At 19.9% G+C, this 26,107-nt stretch overlaps 1 protein-coding gene across 7 annotated transcripts in view; it reads right to left on the bottom strand.

Moving 5' to 3' along the window:
- The window catches only part of LOC122507326 (whirlin), a 240,588-nt gene that overhangs the window by 5,552 nt on the left and 208,929 nt on the right, over window positions 1-26,107 (bottom strand). For 5 of the 7 annotated variants that reach the window (XM_043619982.1, XM_043619987.1, XM_043619984.1 and 2 more), the window contains 2 exons: window positions 14,089-14,301; window positions 768-1,073 (listed from right to left, as the gene is read on the bottom strand). In XM_043619982.1, coding sequence (XP_043475917.1) covers window positions 768-1,073; window positions 14,089-14,301 — 519 coding nt within the window. The remainder of the gene's footprint in view (window positions 1-767; window positions 1,074-14,088; window positions 14,302-26,107) is intronic. The other 2 variants (XM_043619986.1, XM_043619988.1) reach the window with 1 other exon arrangement.

Raw genomic sequence — 26,107 nt, 5'->3', positions numbered from 1 at the left:
TACAGAAATATTACTAGATAGACAAATATTTATTTATTTACTTATAAAAAACGTTGAAAACAGAATTTTTTTTCAAAATCTTGCAGGACTATTTTTATTTTGAATTTATTTTTATTCATTTCAATAAATAACAATTCAACAAAATATTTCATTTTTCCTGTAATTTAAATATTTTTCTAAAAATATTACTTAACATTTTTTTTTTTTTGAAAGGATTAAAGAATATTTTAAAGGAGTTACTATTATAACTCAGGACCATTTGTACTTTTAATATTCAATTTATAAATTCAATTTTTATTTTAAATATTCACGATTTAACAAAAAATTTTTATTTATTATTAATAAATTAATAAATTTTATTTAAACCAAAAAAACAGTGCTTGCATCCAGGAAAAAATATATTTGACTCAGAGTCTACTAAATTATTTATTTAGAACAAATTAATAAATAAATAAATTAATTTTATTTAAACAAAAAATTCTGTGTTTGAAGCACACAGGAAAAAAATACATTTGACTCAGAACCTACTAAAATATATTTATTTGGAACAAAGTAATTAATAAATTTTATTTAAATCAAAAATTCAGTGCTTGCACCCAGGAAAAAAATATATTTGATTTATTTACTTTGTTTAATTAAAAAATTTAGTGTTTGTACTAATATTTTTTTCCTGGGTGCAAATACTGGATTTTTGCTTGAAATAAAACATTTCTCTGGGTGTGAATAAAAATACGTTTTGAAAACAAAATAAAAAGAAAGAAACTCACGTGAATGTTGATGATCCTGGGCAGTGGATGCTTGGTGTTCGCACCACCTTCAATGGCGATGCCCAAAATGGATTTAGTCTTTTTGACTGTTATTCTCAGATTACCCTGATGATCGGGCACAACTAGAGCAGCGTCCTCGTCTCGCCTTTCGGAAAGATCGCCTCTCGCCAATCTCTGGGCACTGTGGTGTCTTCGGGGTGGTCCACCTGAACCTGCACTTCCAGTGGTTCCACTTCCGGAACCACTTTCGTCGAGTAGCTGTGCGCCTTGCATGTCAAAGCTGCGCGATAGCTTGTGTGCGAGTTCCTGAAACGAGTAAATCTTCATTCGTCTTTTTTGTAATAAACTGTCACTCAACTAAAACTCCTTTCTACCGTCACAGCGGTAATACATGCCTCTCGTCACTCTCTTATAAATAATCATTATTATTCCCGACAATAAAAAAAAACCAAACAAATGTTTATTTGTTTATTCAACATTTTTTATTTAATTTGTTTATTCAACATTTTTTACTTAATTTTTATATTAAAAATTAATAACAAAATATTAACAAGAGATTGAAAATAAACTAAAAGAAAATTAACACACAAACAAAATAAAAAATAAAAAAAGTAAATAAAAAGAGTTAAAAAATAAACTAAAAAAATTAAAAAATGAAACTAAAAAATATCAGGAAGAAAATTAAAACAAAATTCAAAAAATCTAAAACAAAATTATAAAAAAATAAACTAAAAATAGTTAAAAAAAAATCAACTAAAATAAATTCTAAGTAATGTAACATAAAGTTAAAACGAAAATTAAGAAACAATTTTTAAACAATAAACTAAAACTAAATTCAAAATTAACATATAAAAATTAAATTTAAACATAAACTAAAAAAATTTTTAAGTAAACTAAAATGAAATTGAAACGTAAACGTAGGAAGATAAGAATTTAGGAACAAAATTAAAAATAAACTAAAACTGAATTTAAAATTAACATAAAAAAGATTAAAACATAAACTAAAAAAAAATTTTTAGGAAACTAAAATAAAATTCAAACGTAAATAAAGAAAATTGCCAAGTAAACAAAATAAAAATAAAACAAAATTTAAAATTGGACTACAAAATTAAAAAATAAACTAAAAGAAATTAAAAAATGAACTTACAAAAAAATTAAAACATAAATTAAAAAAATTTTTTGCAGGAAACTAAAATAAAATTCAAACGTAAATAAAGAAAATTACTAAGCAAACAAAATAAAAAATGAAACAAAATTTAAAATTGGACTAAAAAATTAAAAAATAAACTAAAAGAAATTAAAAAATGAACGTACAAAAAAATTAAAACATAAACTAAAAAAAATTCATAAACTAAACTAAAATAAAAAAACGTATAGATAACGAAAATTAAGAATTATGACATTTTTAATCATGAAAAAATAAACTAAGTATAAAAACTATTTTTGAAAATTATTTACCATTTTTTTCCATAATATTTGATTATTAAAAGAAAAAAAGTTAAAAACTTTATGGACTTTCTTGTGTTACGAAGAAATCATAAATTGAAAATAACAATTAAATTATCAATAATAAATCAATAATAACTTAATAATTATTAGAATTGTTTATTGCAACTCAAACAAAAATTTAAAATTCCTGCTTTTTACTTGACAAAATAATTTCGAAAAGAAAATAAATATTTTTCAAAAATAATTTTTAGTTCTTTTTTCGTTTACTCCAAATTTAGATAATTTCTCGAGAACATAATATTTATTATACAAATAATGAAAATTAATAAAAAATAAAAATAAACATTTTTTCGATAAAAGACCGTATATTAAAAAAAGAAACAATTAAAATTAATAGTAATTGTTTAGAGTTAAAAAATGCAATAAAAAAGTTAATTATTTTCCTCAAGTTTAACCATAAAAAATAAAAGTTACAAAAGTTGTATGACCGCTGCGACGTAAATGAACTGACATGAAGCATTTTTTCTTCTTTTCTTGTTTTTTGACACACGAACATACGTCAAAATAATGCTTATGCGTTCTACGAGTCAACAAAATTTTGTTTTCAAAAAAATCATATAATAATACCTATATACATTGGAAGAGAAATCGAAAAATAATTGTAATTTTTGAAAAATCGAAATCAAATCGAAATAAAATTATTCGAAAATTGTGTAATTAATATTCTGTAAAAATTATGTAATATTAAAAAAAAGAAGAAAAATGAAATATTCATACAAATTAAATACAGATTTATTCCTATATAAACTTTTTGAATTTAGTAAATTTTGTTTTATTTTCTAATTTTCTAAAATTTTTGAATAAAAAGAAGGTGATAAAAATTTTAAATAGCTAGTTGAATTATAAATTAGAACATTAATATAATAAATAAGTATATAAATTTATAAATAAATAAAAAAGTAGATAAATTTATAAATACAGAAATATAAATAATTAATAATGCAATAAATACTAAAAATAAAAAAAACACTAAAAATAAACTAAAAATTATGTAATTAATAATTAACTCATGAATAACAAATAAATAACTAATAAATATTTTATAAATAATTCACTAACAATTAATATCTAATTAATAACTTAATAAACAAATGATATAGATAAATAAAGAAATAAATATAAGTTTAAAAAATACACGAATAAATAATAAAAAAAAAAAATTTTTCTTTAAATTTTACAAAAACTATTTTTAGACTTTTGGAAATTAAAATTCAGATTCTTACCATTTGCAAAGTAATTTTGTAAAATATTTAAAATTTTCAACACAATTTTTTAGAGTTTTCTTCTAAATTATTTAAAATATTACTTTAAATAATTTATTTAAACTAATTTTATAGAGAATCAGTTGAAAGTATCTAATTTTAAATAATTTAGCAGCTTGTACCACTGAAAAATTACAACAGTTTGCAAAAATTACTCTGCAAATTAAAGGAATTCGAATTTTTTAAATTTAGTCTATCAAAAAGTACAAGAAGTTTATAATAAAAATTTAAAACATATTTATTTCTTTGTTATATCCTAGAGTACAAAATGATTGGTTGCAAAATGATTAATTTTCGACATTAAAAATAGAAAAATTAATTTTTTTGTTTAGAAAAATAATTTAGATTTTGAAATAGAAAAAAAATGAAAAATTTAGAAAAAATATAATTCAAAATTAATTTTCTCCATATAGGTATATAAATATATATTTAAAAAAATATATAGACAAAATTTTGAAAAAAATAATAAATATAAAAAAATTATTTATAGAAATTAAAATTATAATTTGAAATTAAAAAAAAATTAGTGGCTAATTTGGAAAAAATTTTTAAAAATAAGTATTTATTTATTTATTTCAAAGTTCTGTAGACAAGAAAAATTGTATCTATAAAAAAATAATGAATTTAAAAATAAAAAAAAATAAGAAATTGTAATAATATTAATTACACATTTTTTGAATAATAATGCAATTTCGATTTCAGATGATATAAGAAATATATTTAAATGTATATAGAGATATATTAGATGTGAAATATATAAGAATCATGCTTGCTGATAACTAGTAGTGGTACAGGGTGTTGGTGGTGCTCGGAGAGTGGTGGTGGTGGTGTTTTTTTTTTCATCATTCATTGTCACGTCACATCGAGTTTTTGACACTCCAAAAACAAATCACAAGAAATACACTTCTATTGAATATTTCAAAAAATTCTCATCACAAATACTATTTTTCCATCGAATCACATTTTGGAAATAATTTTTTTTCTTCATGCCTTTTGCAATTTCAATAAGAAAAGAAACAAAAAATCAGGAAATAAATTTTTTCAAATCAAACGAATTTATAATTTCAAATCCGGAAAAAAGAAAATTAGAAAAGACAAAAAATTTAATTTAATTATTATTGCTTGTATAACAAAAAACGATTCAATTTTTATCAAACTAAAATTTAATTATGATCGAAAATTAATTTAATTTTTAACAAATTGTAATGTAATTTTTATTCAAAAAATAATTCAATTCATTAAAAAAAATGTAATTCAGAAAAAAATTGAATTCATACAAAAAAACTAGATTCATAAAAAATTTATTTTATAAAGAAATTATTTAACTTATTTACTATTTTTCTATCGAATCACATTTTGAAAATAATTTTTTCTTCGTGGCTTTTATTATATTCAAAAAAAAAGAAAAAGAAGAAGAAAACCAGGAAATAAATTTGTTTATTAAAACAATTGAATGAATTTAAAAAAATTTTAGAATTTTAAATAAGAAAAGAGAAAATTGAAAATTTAAACAATAAAATATATTTGGTTCATTATCAAAAACGATTCAATTCTTTTTTTAAATTTAATTTACTTTTTATCGAAAAATAATTAAATTTTTAAAAAAATTCAATTTAACTTTTACATATTAACAAATAATTTAATTCATAACAAAGAAAGTGAATTCACAAAGAAAAATCAAAATTTAATTTACTTTTTATCGAAAAATAATTAAATTTTTAAAAAAATTCAATTTAACTTTTACATATTAACAAATAATTTAATTCATAACAAAGAAAGTGAATTCACAAAGAAAAATCAAAATTTAATTTACTTTTTATCGAAAAATAATTAAATTTTTAAAAAAATTCAATTTAACTTTTACATATTAACAAATAATTTAATTCATAACAAAGAAAGTGAATTCACAAAGAAAAATCAAAATTTAATTTACTTTTTATCGAAAAATAATTAAATTTTTAAAAAAATTCAATTTAACTTTTACATATTAACAAATAATTTAATTCATAACAAAGAAAGTGAATTCACAAAGAAAAATCAAAATTTAATTTACTTTTTATCGAAAAATAATTAAATTTTTTAAAAAATTCAATTTAACTTTTACATATTAACAAATAATTTAATTCATAACAAAGAAAGTGAATTCACAAAGAAAAATCAAAATTTAATTTACTTTTTATCGAAAAATAATTAAATTTTTAAAAAAATTCAATTTAACTTTTATTAACAAATAATTTAATTCATAACAAAAACAAGTGAATTTACAAAAAAAAATAACTGAATTCATAAAAAAATAGTTTATTTTATAGAAAAGTTTTTTTTTGCAAAGAAATTATTTAATTATTTTGATTAGTAACTCCAAATAATTGAATTGCCAAAAAAAAATTGATTCGTAAAAAAGCAATTTATTTTTTAAAAGAAAATTGTATTCAGATAAAAGTAGTTTATTTTATAGAAAAGAGATTTTGCAAATAAATTATTTAATCACTTTTATTAATAATTCCAAAAATTAGATAAAAAATTGAACTCACAAACGAAAGAGAAAGTGAAAACAAAATTCATCAAAAATCAATTTAATTTTCTTTATATTAATTTTTTTCTTTCTTATCTTTAAAAAAACATATTTCTTTTCCTCTGAACGATTTTCACTAGTCATATACTCGTGATTCACGAGGTGTATGTGCGCACATAAAATATTTATATTTATCTGGAATAAAATTGGATATGTTCGACTGAAAAACCACAGCGGAGGTTTCGGTCGGAAGATTTGGAAATCGAGTTAATTATGAAGTTCGCGGCTCGTTTCTTTCGATTTTGCGAGGAGAGAAACGTGAATAAAGGTGAAAGTGTTGATAATCTGCAAATAGGTGCATCGCTAGTTGAGGGATTTTCTTCTCTCTTTGACAAAAGAGTCTTAAATCGATTCGCAGATTTTTTTCTCCAATTCTTTTTCTTTTTTTTCAACATACCGCTAATATTCATTGTGAATTTATAACCGCGCAGAGAAAAATGTAATGTGAAAAATTTATTTCAAGAAGAAATCGATTACTTTCCTTTTTTTCTGATTGGTATAATATTTGTTAAAATTTTCTAATAATATGAAAACAGTTGTCCACCAATTGAATTAGAAAATTTAAATTTATGCAGTAAATGCGAATGCGCTACAAAAAAATATTCGATTCAAATAATTGGAATCTTTAAGATATTAAACATTAAAATTAATATTTGATCAAATTTGTAAATTAAAAATATTTGTCAAATTTTATTTTTTTATAAAATAATTTGTATGAAATTAAAATCAAATGATTCTTCATTTGAATTAATCAGTTTACTTTATCAAAATGATTATTTTGTATTCAAATTATTTTTCTTCCAAACAAATAATTTCTATTTAAAAAAAAAATATTTTATTTGGAAAAATTTTGGCATCTTTTTTTTTTAAATAAAATAATTTTTATCAAAAAAACGTTGATTAAGTTCACAACGTTTATGATCAACGATTTAGAAGAAAAAAATTTTGTCTTCAAATTTTTGTCGAATTAATTATTAATTAATTAAACAAATTTTTGTATTTTTTAATCAAGAATTAAAATAATAAAGATTTTTAAACAGAAGATATTATTGTTTTTTCAAATAATTTTTTTGAATCAAATCATTTTTATTTGCATTAAATAATTTTTCATAAACCAACTAATTTTTGTTTATCAAGTAATTTTTATTTGAATCAAATATTAATAAACAAATACTCTTTTATTTGTTCAAATTTGTCAAATTTTTTTAATAGAATAATTATTATTAATTAAAATAAATTCTAATTAAAAACCAAAAAAAAAAAATGTATACGAAATGATTCTTTATTTGAATCAAGTAATTTTTCTTTATCAAAATGATTGTTTGTAATCAAATTTTTTTCAAAACGGATTATTTTTATTCTAAACAAGTAATTTTATACTGATATCAAAAAATTTTTATTTCCATCATAAATTATTAAAATCAAATATTATACCTAATTAATGACAATTTTTTTATTCTAATAATTTTTAGACAATTGAAATCAAAAGATTGTTCTATTGAAGGAAGTAATTTTTTTATCCAAATGATCATTATGCCAATTAAATCATTATCAAATCAAATAATTTTTTTTGTATCAAATATTTATTTATAAATAAAAAAATTTATTTGCATCAAATATTTTTTTTTCATCCAAACAATTTTTATATAAACCAAATGATTATTTCAATAAAATAATTTTTTTTAATCAATTTTTTAAAAACTAAAATTATTTTCTTTTGAATCAAATAATTCAATATATTTAAAATAAATTTCATTGAAAGCAATTTTTATTTTAAGGGCATTTGAACCATTATGACGTCACAGTTTGTTCAAAGCATTTGTTCTAAATATGTGACGTCATAATGGTTCAAATTCCCTTAAATGATTTTTATTTGGAAAATATAAAAAATTTTTTCAATCAAATAAACTATTTTCTTAAAAATAATTATGAAAAAGAAAGAAGTAATATTTACTTTATTCAAATAAAAATTATTTGATTTAAATCATAATTAATAGAATCAAATAAATAAATATTTTCTTATAAAGAAATAGTAGGTTTCTTTGAGTCTAATAAATCAATTCGATAATTAACTTCAGTAAATAAATTTAGTACGTAAATTATTATAATAAATTAATAAAAGTTACAGAATCAGTATTTTTTCTATTAATGAAAATTATAGTTTTCAGTTAATGATTAACATTAATTAATTAAAAATTAGTTACTTAATCTACTAATTAGTAATTCTAACTAAAAATTAATAGGTTTTGAGCAATAATAATTAAGCTTTCAACTAGTAATTTTAACAAATAATTATTAATCATATTCATAAGTAATAATTAGTCACTAATCAGTAAATATTAGTAATTTTTACTAATGAGTAGCATTAATAATAATAACTGACAACTATTAAATACTCATTTTAGTTAATAATAATTATAAAGAGATACTATAATAATTATAGTTATTAACTATTGATAATTAGTCATAACTAATATTTAATAATCTTCAAAAATAATTAGTTATAAATCAATCAAAATGAGTTTTTTTAATTTTAATATTTTAGTAATTTTAATTTAATAATTAGTACTGTTCCTTAAAGTTAGTAATTTTCACTCATAATCAGTCATTTTAACTATAATTTACTAATTTTAGTTAATAACTAGTACTTTACTCATAATTATTAATATTAACGATTATTTACTTAATTTTGATTAACAATTAGTATTTTTAACTAACAACTGATAATTTAAATTAATATTTAGGTTTTTCAAGTAATAATTAATATTTTTAAGTAATAATTAGTTATTATTTAGTGAGTTTTTGCAATTTTGACTAATAATTAGTTATTCTAACTAAACAGAAATTACTAATTCAGTATATTTATGATTCTGAGTTATTAATATTTTACATCTAATTTGGAAATTTTTACTAATCCAATTAGTGTTTTTCCTCATTTTTATAGGAATTAACTTTTTCACTTATAGTAGATTTTAACAATAATATTATTTCTATAGATTAAAAAATATTCAATATAAAAATGAAGACTATATGGAAGAAATAATCACAAACGTATTTTTTCCAATGAAGAACGATAAAAATATACGTTTCTCTGTGATTAATTTATCGAACATTAGTTTTAAAAAGTTTGTACAGAATCACAAAAACAGGGATGAATTTGAAAAAAAAATTTAATTGTATAATTAAAATGAAAACCGAAAAATAGACAATTTAAGAAAAAACGAAATAATTGTTTTTTAATTTAAATTAAATAACTAATAAAAGTTAATTGAAAGCATAATAATAATTGAAATAATTAGAATATATTTCGATAATTATTTAATTTATTTTATTATTTTATTTTATTATAAATTTTTACTTATAAAAATAACAAACGTGAAAAAATAATAATTAAAAAGATGTCATAATTTTTATTAAATAAAAATAATTTTAAAATGATTGAAAAAAGATTTGGAAATTAATGTTCGAAAAAAATTATCCAAATATGTGACGCGCTCCTAAGAAAGGTGAAGAAGTAAAAAATTTTAGGTTATGTTTATAATTTTTTAAATGAAAATACACAAAGAGGATCATTTTTTAATATAAACGACTGATGATTAACTATTCATTGCATCTAAAATAATGATTAAAAACTGATTTTAGTTTTATACATATATTTGACAGAAAATCTTAATTCAGGTGTAAATAACACAAACATAACCTTAAAAAAATTTGCTTCTTATCTTTCTTCGATATTCGAGTGCGTCACATACAGAATTAAAAAAGATAATTAAATTAATCCTGTCGATCAAAAAAAGAAAAAAAGAAACGTAAATAAAATCAATATATCATTTTATTATTGAATTCTTATTATCATTCTCATTATTCCCAATAGCACTATTCTAACTGTAAAAAAAAATGATTAATATTATGAATTAAAAATTGTCAACAATTTTTAAACAATCATTAATTCTGTATTCTACATTTTTATAAACTATAACTTTTTTAGACTATGTGACGAATTTTTTTTTATAGTTATATATGCTAATAATAATTTTCTAAAGAAGCTCACATTACGCTCTATATATTTAATTCTAATTCTATCTGACTACAACAAAAATTGGTAGCTTGACTATATATGTATATGTATAAACATTTATAAAAAGTAGAGTAAAAAAATATATTATAATTTTTGTGGAAAATGTTTCTCACCGCGAAATTAGAGAATCCTCAACTTCTGCGGAATAATTATAGTTGACGCTAATTTTTTTTTTTTTTTTTTTGTTAATTTGTGCGTTTCTCGTTTAGCCTTGCTTTTTTTGCTTTTTTGTTTTTTGTCTTTTATTTTTGTTGACATTCATCGTTCTCGATATCGTTGATGTTTTATTGCAGTGGCTGCGAGTTGAAACTTTTTGGAATAATGAAAAAATTTGAAATTTTTCTTTTTATTTTGAATATTGTTCGATGTGAGTATATTATTTTTTCAAAAATTTTATTTTGTGATTGGTGCATGCTAAAGACATCTATGTAGAAAATCGTGCTTTCAAGAGTACAAGAACAATATATTTATATATGTATAATATATGAAAAAAGGAGCATGTGCAAGACATCTAAGAAAAACACGTACACTCGCTATTATTGACTATATTCTACCTCTATATAATAATTATAGCAATGTTTTATTAAAAAATTTAAAAAAAAATTTTTTTAATTACCTATTAGGCTTTGAAAAAAAATTTAAAAAAATGTTCTTTTGTGAAATTAGAGAAATCTAGTTAAAAATTAGACATGCCAAAAGAGTGCTTTTTTATATATTTTTATAATGATTAATGTCAAATCGAATGTCGTTCTGTTTTTGTCTATATGTTTCCGTCTCTTTTCACATTTTTAAATGTATTTTTTATTTTTTAGTTTAGAAATTATTTTATTATTAGTGAAAATTATTACTCTCTAAATTTGAATTAGTAAATATGTTTAGTAATTTGAATTAGTGACTCAGTTTTTGCTTAGTAAAATTTACTAATTCAAAAACAAAAGTCAGTACTAATTCAAATTAATAAACATTAAATTAAAATTTAGAGAGTTACTATTAATTTTAATTATTTTACTATTTATTACTATTTATTTCACTATATTTATTATTTTCGAGATTATTTTCAATTGCTTTACTATATTTATTAATGTGTTTACATTAATTCATTTTTTGAAAATTATTTTACTTTTTTCATAAAAAATTATTTTATTATTTTTTCTATAGTTAGTTTACTATATATTTATTATTCTTTTTAAAAATTATATTATAACTAATTATGTATTAATTTAGAATTTTTTTTAACCACTGCTTTAAACATCTCTAAAGTGCATTTGAAACTTTCAATTTTTAATTAGCTCTTTAAAATATCGAAATTAGTTAAAAACTGCTGACAAAAGAAATCAAAGTTCGTCGAATGTTATTATTTTCGAAAAAAAATACATAAATTAGCAAAGAATAATGTTGAAATATATTTTTTCGAAAACATGAAAAAAGAAAATAAAGTGGAATAAAATTGTAATATATTTTTTTAAAAGTTAATTAATTACTTTCATAAACTATTGTTTTAATTTAATTAATTAATTAACTAATGTTTTCTTAATTAATGATTTAAACAAAATGTATTTTTTACTTATTACTTTAACAAATAGTGACGAATTTTTGTCAGTTTACAATGATTTTTTTTCTTCTCGACTGTTTAATATTAATTAGTAAATTTAGTTTTAGTAATCAACCATTTTTTTTAAATAAAGAACTTTTTATTCAACTAATCAACAGATTTATTTAATTATTCAACTTTTACTAATTCTTCAACTTTTTCTAAGCAAACTAGCAATCTTTTTCCTTCATCTATTTAGTTAACATTTTCCTCCTAATTAATTGGCAATATTTTCTATTGAATTAAATTTGCATTTTTTTTCTATTTAATTAAATGTTTTTCTCCTAATTAGTTAATAATATTTTTCCTTCAAATAATCAATGACTATTAAATTAATTAATTCTTTTAAACAATTATTAATTAAATTTTGAATTAATTGTAATTCATTAGCTAATTAATTAATTAATTACTACCAAATTTTCCATTCATTAGTCAATAACTTTTAAATTAATTAGCTTAAAAACTGTTTAATTTGTTACAATTAAATTCTTAATTAATTAGTCAATATCTATTAATTAGCGTACAAACAAAAACTATAAATTTTAAATGAAGATTCAAATATTTGTTAATAAATAATTTCAGTAATTAGTTCCTGACTTTTGATTTAATTAGTTACTCAGTTTTAAATTTAAATTGTTAATAACTACTACATTTTGAACTAATTATAATGAATAAGTTTATTAATAAATAATTAGTTCCTGATTTTTTTTTATTAATTAGTTAGGTACTAAATTTTTACTTAATTAATTACTTCTGAATTTTATATAAATTATCAATAACTCTTTTATAAGAATATTCGATAATTTTCTAATTAATAACTCGATTAAATAGTACCTAATTAAATCTTGAATTAATTATAATTAAATATTTTGATGCTTTTAATTCAAAGTAAAAAAAATTTTTATTTAATTAAATAATTTTTTTTCTTTTAATTAGCTGATATTAAATAATTAATTTGTGTATACAATTAGTTGTGAATATTTTACAATTGTTAATTTTTCGTAATTAGTCAACAAAATTATTGTCGACTTTCTAATGTTTAAAATTTAATAGAAATTTTTTTATCCAATTAGTTGACGTGTTTCATTATTATACATTCAGTAGATTTTAACTAATTCGAAAGAACATGAGAGCAATGTGAATTTTTTTTTCTGCATTTTTACGTTTTAATGTAAAACGCAATTATTTGATTGGCTCAACAAAATTTTTTTTTAATTCTTTCAATAAAATTTTGAAATATTTAAGACAATTTTTTGTCAAAAAATAGGATTTTTAATAAAAGCATTAAAAACACACAATTTAAATTATTCTCAGAAAAAAATTTTGTAATTATAAAAAAGTTCTTTGAGAGAAAAAATGATGGTTTAATTTCTCCACTTGAGAACGCCAAGATCGCCATCAGGTGGCGAAGAATCTGCGACTTTATCAACTGAACTACCATCTAACGGTGACCTTGGCGTTCGCAGTTGGAGAATATCATCTCCATATTGAATCTAGAGAGTTTGACAATTAATATAAACGGATTTTAATTTTTAATTCACATTAATTTGCGATATTAATACTTTTGATAAACAAATAAATTTTTAATGAAAATAAATTTCAGTTTTAAATAAAAAATGGTATTTTTTAGTTTCACTTTTTAACATTTTTTAAGTTTCATGTAAATATTAATTTTCCTGAGCCAATAAAAAAATTTTAATTTGCAAAAAAATAATCTAATAGTCAAAATCGTTCTTCTTTTTAATAAAATATTATATTCTTTTATTTTATTAAAAATATGTTCATATTGAAAAAAATTGAAAATAAAATTCAAAACATCGTAACATTATTTTTGCTTTTGTTTAATATTTTTAATATTAATTTAATTTAAAATATTTGTCAAATATAATAAAAGATATGCACGAGAGGTCGAAAAACGACATAATATGAATGTGTGTATAAATTGAATTACCAAAGTGCTTATATATTATAATAAATAATTGTGAATTAAAAATAGAGATCATTTAGAAGAAAAATCGTCTGAAGAGAAAAAAGCCGAATGAATATAATAAAAATGTGATTGATAACCGTGATTATTAAAGATATATTTTTTTATCAGTCGCAGGCAGTAAAGTAGCAAATGATGCTGAAGGTGGTAGATCCAATTGAAGTGATTATATAGAGTTTGCAGAGGCCAGAAAATATACATACATACATAATATTGTTTTTCTTTTTCAATTATGTAATAATGTATATATACTGCATAAAAAAGAAGATTGTGCGGGAATTTTTTTTGTTTTTCTGTTTTTTTTTTTTTTTTTGAAACTTACGAGGGGTCTGGCGCCCCAGTACCAGGATTTGACTCGTTGAGTTAGGCCACCGAGAAGGTGAGACCTCCAACCACCAAAACCTCCCCCACTCTCCGAGTTCCTGTCCTCCCTTCCTTCTTCCTCATCCTCAGTATCACGATCACGATCACGATCTCTTCTCCTCCCATTACCAATCATCTCGGCGTCGCTACCATCGCAACCTCCATCGCTTTCCTAGTCCCCATAAACAGTCCCAAAAGCAAAAAAAAGAAAAAAAGACACCGGATCTTTATTAGTTGACCTTCAAAAGTCATCTTTAATTTAATATTCTTTCAAACTTTTTTCTTTCATAGAAAAAAAATTAATAAATAAAAATTCGACCCGTAAGTATTTTTTTTATCATTTTTCTTTGTATGATTTTTTTTCTGTCTAGAGCGCCGGTCACATGGGCAAAAAGAAACAGTCAATTTTTTTATATCAACTTTTGAGGGGATCGAGATTCGAGAAAACTTTTTTTGTTTTCTTTTTTGGGAAAAAGTATTTTAAAAAAAGAGACAAAGGTCAAAAGAATCGAAAAGGGCATTATTTTATTATCGAAAAATAACTGTTTTTATAATTACAAATTGTTATGTTTTTATAAATTTTAATAACTATCGACATTGTTCAAAATTGAAAAAAAAATTTCATTTTTTTAAGTAATATTGTGATTTTAATTTTATTACAAATCTTTAATTTTTCGTTTTGACTCAATTTCTTTAAGAGAAGAATTTTTTTGTAAAAGAGAAAAACTTATTGAAACAACGAAAGTCTATATTCAAAATCAGAAAAAATTCTTTGACACTAGGAAAATTTTTTGAATTAAAGAAAAAATTACTTTTAAGTTAAAGAAACTTTTTTTCGATTTAAGGAAACTTCAGAAATTAAAGTTAATTTTTCTTCAATTTTTCAGAAATTTTTTAAAAAACTTTTTTTAATAAAGAAAATTATTTTGACTTAAAGAAAGAATATTAAAATCCAATTAAAGAATTGTTTTTAAATCCAGAAAAGTTAAATTGAATCAAAGAATAAAAGATAAATTTGAATAAAAGAAACTTTTACAAATGAATAAAAATTATTTTTAATCAAAGAATATTCCTTCTGAGTTAAAGAAAGTTTTTTTAATAAAAAATTCTTTTGAATCAAAGAAAGTACCATTTAAATAAAAGAAAATTTTTCTACAAAAAAAAAAAATTCTTTATAGAGTCAAAGAAAGTTCCATTTGAATAACATAAAATTTTATTAATCAATAAAAGTTCTTCTGAGTCAAAAAAAGTTCCATTTGAATAACATAAAATTTTATTAATCAATAAAAGTTCTTCTGAGTCAAAAAAAGTTCCATTTGAATAAAAAAAAATTTTTTCGAACGAATACAAATTTTTTTGAGTCAAAGAAAGTTCCAATTAAATTAAAGAAAATTTTTTCTAATAAAAAAAATTTTCTTTTGAGTCAAAGAAAGTTCCAATTAAATTAAAGAAAATTTTTTCTAATAAAAAAAATTCTTTTGAGTCAAAGAATAATCCATTTGAATAACAGAAAATTGTATTAATCATTAAAAGTTCTTCTGAGTAAAAAAAAGTTCAATTTAAATAACAAAAATTTGTTTCGAATCAATAAAAGTTCCTCTGAGTCAACAAATTTCCATTTGAATAACAGAAAATTTTATTAATCAATAAAAATTGTTTTGAGTCCAAAAAAGTTCCATTTGAATACCAAAAATTTTTTTTCGAATCAATAAAAGTTCTTTTGAGTCAAAGAAAGTTCCATTTGAATAGCAAAGATTTTTCTAACCAATAAAATTTTTTTTGAGTCAAAGAAAGTTCCATTTGAATAACAGAAATGTTTTCGAATCAATAAAAATTCTTCTTAATCAAAAAAAGAATGTTCTCCTTAATTTAAAAATATTTTTCTAATCATTAAAGCTCTGATGAGTCAAGAAAGTTGCATTTAAATTTAAGAAATTTTTTGTTATCAATGAATGATTGAAATATAAATAAATGAATAAAAAAAAGTTCTTTTGAGTCAAAGAAAGTTTTATTTAAATAACCGTAATTTTTTCGAATCAATAAAAGTTCTTTTAAATTGAAGAAAGTTTGGTTTGAATTGAAAAATGTTTTTCAATTCATGAAATTTGTTTTGAATTTTTTTCTTTCTGAGTCTTTTTTAATCAGAAAAAAAATTTTTATTGATTCGGAAAACTTTCTTTACACAAATTAAACTTCTCTTAATTCGAATAGAACTTTCTCTGATTCAAACGAAATTTTATTGATTTTGAAACATTTCTTTGATTCAAAAGACTTTTTGTTAATTCGAAAAAATTTCTTCAAATCGAAAAAAGTGTTCTAAATGAAAAACGGTATTTGAAATCAATGTAATTTTTTTGAATAAAAAAGAATTTTCTAAATATTTGACATATAAAAAATAATTTCAAAATTCAAACAAATTTCTTCAATTTAATAAAAATTAGATTTAAATTTAAAGAATTCTTTTGATTCAAACAAAATTCGATGAATTAAAGAAAAGAGTTTTTTCTTTTATTCAAAGAATATTCACTCGAAAGTTAAGGGAAATATTTTTAAACTCTTTTTAGTTGCAAAGCAAAAATTATTGCAGAAAATTTCTCGAGTCAAAGAAATTAATTTTCTTAATTAAAGTTAAAAAATGTTTATGTTTATTTATACTTATAAATTAATTTTAATGTACAATGAAAAAATTCCTGTACAAAAAAATAATTTTTCCCAACCCAAGAAGTCATTTGCTCTCTAGACAAAAAAAAGCGAATTTAAGAAAGAAAAAAAAATATTCCCAGCTCTATGGAATTTCACGTTATTTTTTTACTTAGTTTCTAGAATATTTTTTTTCAAAGGTTACAATGATGGCTGCTGTGATGAATTATAGTTTTGGAGGAAGAATTCGATTTTTATAATGCTACATCCGTTTCGATTTTTAATCCAGATATATGAGCATGATATTTATGGATAAACTATATAATAAAATGTTATCCTAGGAAATGTGTTTTTATTTATGAGAGACGATAAAATATTTATTATTTAGAGAAAATTATTACTTAAGAAAAAAACAAATAAACAAAATATTTGCAAAAAAAAATAATATTAACAGAAATATTACAGTAATCAATTTTTACTACAATATTTTTCATCCCCTAACATCAGTTGACCTGTGCGAATTTTTCAAATTTTGTATTTTATATTTAAACTCGAATTTAATTAATAATTATTAGGTTTAATATATAAATTTTAATTAATCGAAAATTTACATGCATTAATTATTGTAAAATTATAAATTAATTATGTATTCATATTGTAGTTAAAATATTCCCCAGGAATCCCAGGGCACTTTGACATTTAAAAAAGTAATCAATAGACGCATATTTTTGTCTTGTCTGAAAGAAATTTTCTTTCATTAAAAAAAAAAACATTTTTCTTTCTATCAAAGAAATTTTCTTTCGTCGAAAAAAATTCATATTTTTTTAATGACAGAAAATTTTTTCTTTCGAAAATGAAATATTTAATAAACAAATATTTTTATTTTCAGAAAACTTTCTTTGAATTGGAAAACATTTTTTGACTCAAATAAATTTTCATCGATCTCAAAAAAATTCTTTTCTGTTTTTATTCTACAAAATTTATTTATTTCCAATTCGAAATATTCAATAAACAGTTTTTTTTCTTAATGAAATTTTATTTGATTCAAAAAATCAGTTTTTAGTCTTGAGGAAAATTTCTTTAATTTGAAAAAATATTTTATAAGTCAAAGAATTTTTCTTCGCTATGAGAATTTCATTTTTGTTTTTAATTACAAAAATTTGAGTATTTATTTCGAATTTAAAATATTTAATGAAGAAATAATTTTGTTCCCCAAAAATGTTTTTGATTCAAAAAGAAGTATTTTTGTTCTCCAAAAATGTTTTTGATTCAAAAAGAAATATTTTTTGGCCCAAAAACTTTTCTTTATTTTAAAATTCAGTTTTGGTTTCAAAAAACTTATCTTGAATATAAAAAAATCTTTTTTTGCTTATTTATTTAAAATATAAACTTTTGTTTCAAGAAATTTTCGTTGATTCAAAAAATCATTTTTTGGCTTAAAAAAATGTCCTCGAATTAAAAAAAGCATTTTTGAAAAGACTTTCTTTCGATTAAAATATTTCATTTTCATTTGAAGAAATAAGAGAAAAATCTTTTTTTTTTAAAGAAATGTTCTTTTGTTTAAAAAAAACAATTTTTTCTCTCGAAAGTACTTTTTTTAATTAAAAAAAAAGAAAATACTTTTTGTCTGAAATAAAAATAAATAGATAAAAAAAATGTTCATTAATAATCATATTGTAAAACTTTCATTATAATGAAAATATTAAATAAAAATTGATATTAAAAACAACAGGACATAATTCTCTAAAAAAAAAAAAACATTATAAAAATAAAATTTATGACTCGTGAATATAAATTGAAGATAATTATACACTCTTTAAAGTCACAGTATGTATATATTTTAATACAGGTCATTAATCCATTCCTTTCAAGTATATATATATATATAACTTTATTTCTTATCGATCAAAGAAATAATGGCACATTAAGACCACTAAAGTGCGTGAGAAGATTTTACATAATGCCCCAGAAATAAAAATCGTAAATCAATTAACGTTGTGTCTGAAAAGTATATATGTATATAGTAGTCTATTATAATTGAAGACCCTTGATATTGAAACTAATTACAAGAGTTGATGCGAAAGTATTATGCTGTGGCAGAAACCGAAAACTCGTTAGCTTAGGATTCTTAATTATAATTAATCACTGCTGCCTCAGAGAGAGAATATCCCTTCAGTTTAAACTTAATAGTAACTTGTCAAAATGTCTGAAGGATCCAGGAATAACATTTTTTTTAAGGGAACAAAATTTTATAAATAGAAACCGTTTTCTCTAATATTCTCCAAGTTCAATGAACTTCTAGTTTTTTTTCGAAATTACTTTTAAAATTAACTTTGCATTTTGAAATTAATTTAACCATTAGTTTTTAAGTTAATTTTTTTTGACATTAGTTTTTAATTAACAATTAATTTAAAATTTAATTTTTAATTTTTTAAAGTAAAGTTTGAAATTGATTTTGAAGTTAATTTTGAAATTATAATTTTAAAAAAAAATTAACTTCCAAATTTATTTCAAAACTAGTTTCCAAACCAATTTCAAAATTAACTTCAAAATTAGATTCAAAATTTACTTCAAAATTAACTTCCAAATTAATTTCAAAACTATAGTTTTGAAAAAACTTTTAAAAAAATTTTTTTAAAATAAAATTTTTTATTTTAAAAATTAAATTTAAATTTAAATTTTATTTTAAAAATTTTTTATTTTAAAAATTTTTTTTTTTTTTAAATTTTTTTAAAAAAATTTTTAATTTCAAAACTATAGTTTTGAAATTAATTTGGAAGTTAATTTTGAAGTAAATTTTGAATCTAATTTTGAAGTTAATTTTGAAATTGGTTTGGAAACTAGTTTTGAAATAAATTTTCTTAATTAGTATTTAACTGTTTCTTCATAATATATAAAAATTTGCATTTTTTTAAAAAATATTTTTAGAAATTGTTAGATATTTTTGTTTTTAATTTTTGCAAAGAATAAATTTTTATTTACTTTTAAAAAATAGTATCAAAATCATTTCTTTAAATTACAAATTGTGTCAGATATTTGAATTGTTACAAAGTATAAATTTTAATTCAGTTTTACAAAATTGCTTTAATTTTTACAAATTTGAACTATTTTTAGTAATTTTTGAATTTTTACAAAGAATCAATTTTCTTGAAATTTTCACAGATTTGTATAATTTTTTAAATCATTTTGTATAAATTATATAAATATAAAAAAAATCTGTATAAAATCTATATAAATATAATTTTTATCACTTTTTAAAATTTTAACAACTTTTTATCATTTTTTCTTTAATTTTCGCAAAATATAGCAACATTTTTTTGTATAATTTTTACTAAAAAAAAAAATATTATCAAATTTAATATCAAAAGTGTTAGTAAATTAATAATGTTAGTAAAACCTCAAATAGAAAATTTGTTTTATTTTGTTTTTAATGTTTAAATAAATTAAATACATAAATACAAGGACATGAATCCTGTATTTTTTCAAATAAGTAAATGAATAGAAATGTAATCCAGTAATTAACTCTTCGGTTCTCATTAGTAAAAAGTGAAATTACAAGCAAGAAACAAATTTTTCGAAAATATTTTTAATTAACGTAATAAAATCATTTTTTATTCAAGTTTTTTTTTCACAATTTATAATTCACTGCAAATCTAATTTAATCGCAGTTGATTTTTTTTCAGACATGGAAAAAATAACTGGATTATAAGACAATTGAATTATAAAAGCGTACTCTACATTCCAGATTTATAGACTTGAGTTTTCTATCTGTGCTAATTTATTTTTATCTTATGATTATTTTTAAAAATAGTATCTAAAAGGTTGAAAAAAGATATGTTATAATATTTTATTCAAAAATTTTGAATAATTAAAAATTTTTAATTTTAAATGAAAAGATTTTTATTTAAAAGTGAGAAAAAATGAAATATAAATTTTCTTCAATTTTATTACTATACTATTGCCTTTTCTCTAGCATTTAGGGAGAAAATGTAAAATTCTACATAAAAAATATTAATCATATTTTATTTGAATTTAAATATTAACCTAGATTGTAAGGATCGTAAAAAAAATTCGCAGAACTTAACACACTGTGCGGATATCAAAAACTTTCTCCGCAATTCATATTGCCTTTATTATTATTTGCGGTTTTGTCCTGAACGCACGTGTATATCCTGTTACAAAAACCACAGAGGTCAACGTTTAAAGTTCGTGTAGAGTCGCCAGTGAAAGAAGGAGATATTTAATTTTTATTTGAAAAAAAAAATGCGACACTCCTGGTTATTAAATTTATAACAAAAAGAAAAAAAATGTCAATAATACAAATTGTAATCGCAAATTCTGAACGTTATTATTAACTCTCCCTGCACGAGTGAAATATGTTTGCGATTTCAATATTGCATTGCATTCTCCACAATCGAGTACGAAATAAATAAAATTGCAATTTTAACCACTGCGGGAAAATTTTTAAATTTTGTAAAATTAAAGTTTGTCATGATAAAAGTTGAAAATTAGTTTTTTTTCGGAGAAATTTGCACTTTTTTAAATTGAATTTTCATTATTATTTAATATTGTTAAATAATATAATAATAATAATTAATTAACAATAATAATCGACAAATTCTTTCATTCATTCTTTTTGTACACATCTGAAGTTTGATTTTTATATGCTTTTTTATAATAAATTTTGTTTAACTCATCTAAATTAGGCAAATTTTTTTGCTTTTTATTTATGAAAAATATGAGAAAATTGTTTATTGTTAAAAAATTATGATTCAGAAATAGGAAATATAACAATTTTATGTATAATTTTGATTTCTCAATAAAACAATATTGTTCACAAACTCATTCATTTCTTTTGGGAAAAAAAAACATTACATATATTCCCGATTCTTAATATTTTTGTAGAAAATTCTCAATTTTCATATGGAAATAATAAAATTCAAAGTTTTTTTTTTAAATAAAGGGAAAAAATATTTATAAATTCTATTTGTCAATTGAAAATTTTTAAATTTTTAGAAAATAAAAGAAACAATATTACTCAAAAAAATGTTCTGTTACATTTATTTACGAATTTCTTTAATTGTAAAATTATTCAAAAACATCAATAACCTCTTTTTCAAATAAATATTTAATTGTTATTATTTTTCCACAGGAATTAAGATTTTTAAAAATGCCAAATTCAATCCTTTTTGAAATTAAATAATTTATAAAAGTATTATCATTATTTTATATTAAAAATATTGTTACTTTAACTTCTTAAAAATTATTTTTATCATTACAATTCAATTATGATTTTCTAGAATTTTTAACTAAAATTCTTCTTTAAATAAACTATTTTTAATAACTTTTGAAAAAGTTCTTTCACAATTATCAAATAAATTTGTTTAAAAATTTTAAATTAAAATTTAAATTTGGAAATTTTTCCCAAAAAATTTAAGAAGCAAATTTCACTAATTATTTAGAAAAATTTATACTAACATATGTAGTTAAGGGAATTTTTCTAAAAAAATAACGAAAACTTCCTATGAAATAGGAAAATGAAATTGTGTAGAAAAAATTCCAAAACTTTGGAAAAATTCTCTTAAACATTTAGAAAAATTTCCTTATGAAAATATAGGAAAATTTCCGAGAATTTGGAAAAATTCCCATGTCAGTTCCATGTAACTTCAAATTATTTTAAAAAAATTAAATTTTGTATTTATTTATTTATTTATTTATACACATTTCCCCGCGGAAAATTAAATTAAACTTTTTCAAAAAAATTAATTCTTCAAAATTGCCAGTTAAAAGTATAGAAAATTCAAATTTTCAATGAAACATTTTCAAATTTATTCAATTATTTAAATACAAAAGTAAATAATTTATTAAATAATTGAATGGTTTTTAAATTTAATACAACTAAAAAGTTTACTAAATGTAAATAAAAATATTAATTATTATTTTTTCGAAGTTATCACTTGATCGCTATTTAATATAATAAATATTATAATTAATTTTAAAGATGTTTAGACTTTTTTGGATTTGTTCTAATATAGTAGGTAAAAGATGTTATTTATTGTTTGAATTTGTTTGTTTGTTTGTTTGTTATTTGTTTGAATAAATGTGGATTGAATTTTTAAAAAAACAAATAACATCTTTTACTATTATAATTAATAATATTAAAAAATATTAATTGTTAATAAATTAATAATAATCGCTAATTTCTGCGCATTATTCAAAATTTTATTGCTTAATTAATAATTGAAATACTTAATGTACTTTGTTTAAGAAGATAAAAACGAAAAAAGTAAAAGTTACTATTCCAGTTTCTTTCTTATGTAATGAAACAATGAGTTAATTTTGTTTTATGTAGATTAATAGCCCGTGTAAAAAAGAATGGCATGAAAAAAGTGGTTTTCTTAAATTGCCATGTCGTTATTGTACATACGGTGTGATATAGATGTATGCCCACAGTCACAGTTACATTTAACAGTGAACAATTTCTTTTCACGCTCAAATGAAAACGAATGAATTTCTTTGAATCTGAGAATCCTTTTCCCAGTGCATAAACTTCATCTCTTTCCATCCACTCTAGCATAAAGACACTTTACTGGATCATTTTACTTCTTTTGATCAACATCATCATCATCATATCATCATCATTGCAAAAAGCAATTCTTTTTCTTCAAGAAAAAAAGAGGGATCTAATTTTCCCTATCATAATTTTTGTTTTAAGATCCAGAAAAGATCCAATAAACTTTTCTTTTGAATTTAAAACATTTTTCTTTTATCCTTTCTTAAAAAAGACATGGAGTGGAAAGGTCGAATGTATCGAAAAGTATCGAAGTAAAGAATGGGCAATGAGAATGTAAAATCTTAATAGAAGGGTGTTTTTAAAATTGTTTGTACATGTGAAGGTGGCGCTGCAGTCGTATGTTATTTAAAAAGAGCGCGAATATATAAATTTTATTTTTGTTAAGAGAAAGTACTCATAATAAATCTTATTTTGCATTGTCAAAAAAAACGTCAACATTTCAAATATAAATAAGCAAATTATTAACTGAAAAAATTTGAATATTATTATTAATGAAATAATGGACTTGGACAATGGACATATAAAAACTAGCACCGTAGACGGCCGCTTGCGGCCGTCGGAGGAGCTAGTATATTTAAAAAAATGAAGATTCGACAAACTCTTATTGCCAAGATTGGCCCAAGACTACTATTATAGATAGAGGAGCAATTTTTTTCTATTTTTAAAATAAAGTAATTTTTTGAATTTGTTGATTAAAGTTATAAATTGAAGATATTATGGAGTGGTATTAAAAGAGGTTGATAATAATTAAAGAAAAATGCGATTTTCTCTTATTGACCAAACAGTGAGATTTAAAAGAAATTACAAATTTTCGAAAATTCAATTATTTAAAAAATAAATAAATAATTTGTTAAATGAATATTGAATATTTCTTAAAATTGAATTTTTATGAAGAATTTTATTAAAACTTAAAAAAAAAATTGAATTTTTTCGGCGAATTTAAAAAAAAGTTTTAAAAATAAATGCAATTTTCTATTATTTCATTTAAAATTGTATAAAAAATAATTGAAATTCTGCGATAAGCTTTTCTTATTTATAAAAATAATTGAATTCTTGCAACGAATTTTATTAAAACAAATTTTAAAGGATTGAATTCCAGTGAAGAATTTTATTTGTGAAAATAATTGAATTTCGGAGAAAAATATAAGTATTTATGGAAATAATTAATTTCTTGTGAAGAATTTTATTCAAATTTTTTTAAAATAATAATTGAATTTTTCAAAATTTTTTTAAACTTTTTCAAAAAAAAATTAAGATTTATCGAGAAATTCCATTTAAAAATTGGAAATAATTGAAACCCGACGAAGAATTTTATTAATTTTTTTTAAATAATTAAATTCCTGTGAAAATGGTTATTTTTAAAAAGAATTGAATTCTTGGGAAGAATTTTATTAAAATTTCTTTAATAATTGAATTGCTTCGAAGAATTTTATTTTTTACGAAAATAATTGAATTTCGGAGAAAAATATTATTATTTATGAAAATAATTAATTTTTTGTGAAGAATTTTAATCAAATTTTTTAAAAATAATAATTGAATTTTTCAAAATTTTTCAAAACTTTTTTTAAAAAAATTAAGATTTATCGAGAAATTCCATTTAAAAATTGGAAATAATTGAAACCCGACGAAGAATTTTATTAATTTTTTTCTAAATAATTGAATTCCTGTGAAAATGTTTATTTTTGAAAAGAATTGAATTCTTGGGAAGAATTTTATTTAAATTTCTTAAATAATTGAATCGCTTAAAAGAATTTTATTTGTGATAATAATTGAATGTCGGAGAAAAATATTATTATTTATGAAAATAATTAATTTCTTGTAAAGAATTTTATTCAAATTTTTTTTAAATAATTGAATTTCTCAGAATTTTTTAAAACTTCAAAAGAAAAATTAAATTTCATCGAGAAATTTCATTTAAAAATTGTAAATAATTGAAATCCAACAAAGAATTTTATTAATTTTTTTTAAATAATTGAATTCCTGTGAAAATGTTTATTTTTAAAAAGAATTGAATTCTTGGGAAGAATTTTATTTAAATTTCTTATAATTAATTGAATTCCTTAGAAGAATTATATTTTTTACGAAAATTATTGAATTGTTTCGAAGATTTTTACAAACAATTTTGACAATAATTGTATTTCAAGGAAAAATGTTATATTTTACGAAGATAATTGTATTCTCAATCAATTTTTTTTCTGATCAATTCTATTACAATTTTTAAAATTTATATAAAGCATTTTATAAAATTTTTTTAAAATAATTGAATTCTCGAGAAAAATGTTATTATTTATGAAAATAATTGATTTCTTGCGAAGAATTTTATTCAAATTTTTTAAAATAATTTAATTCCCCTAAATAATGTATTATTCGTGAAAATAATTGAATTTTTAAGAAGAATTGTATTGAAAATTTTATTAACTAAATCTTGTAAAGAATTTTGTCAAAATTTTTCTAAATAATAGAATTTTTAAAAGAATTTTATTTAAATTTTTCGCAATAATTGTATTTCTCAGAACTATTTTTTTTTCAATTCTCTGTATATATTTGAATTTTTTCGAGAAATTTCTTTAAAATATTAAAAACAATTGAATATTGGTTCGAAGAAATTTATAAAAAATTGTTAGCTAATTGAATTCCTGTGAAATTATTAAAATTTTGTTTAAATAATTGAATTCTTTTGGAAAGTGTTATAAAAATAGTAGATATTAAAAATAATTGAAATAATTTTATAATAGTTCTTGAAGAATTAAGTCATTTAAAAATA

This window comes from Leptopilina heterotoma, unplaced genomic scaffold (genome assembly GCF_015476425.1).
Source record: "Leptopilina heterotoma isolate Lh14 unplaced genomic scaffold, ASM1547642v1 Lhet_46, whole genome shotgun sequence".
Classification (NCBI taxonomy): domain Eukaryota; kingdom Metazoa; phylum Arthropoda; class Insecta; order Hymenoptera; family Figitidae; genus Leptopilina; species Leptopilina heterotoma.
This window is presented reverse-complemented; position numbering and strand designations above follow the sequence as displayed.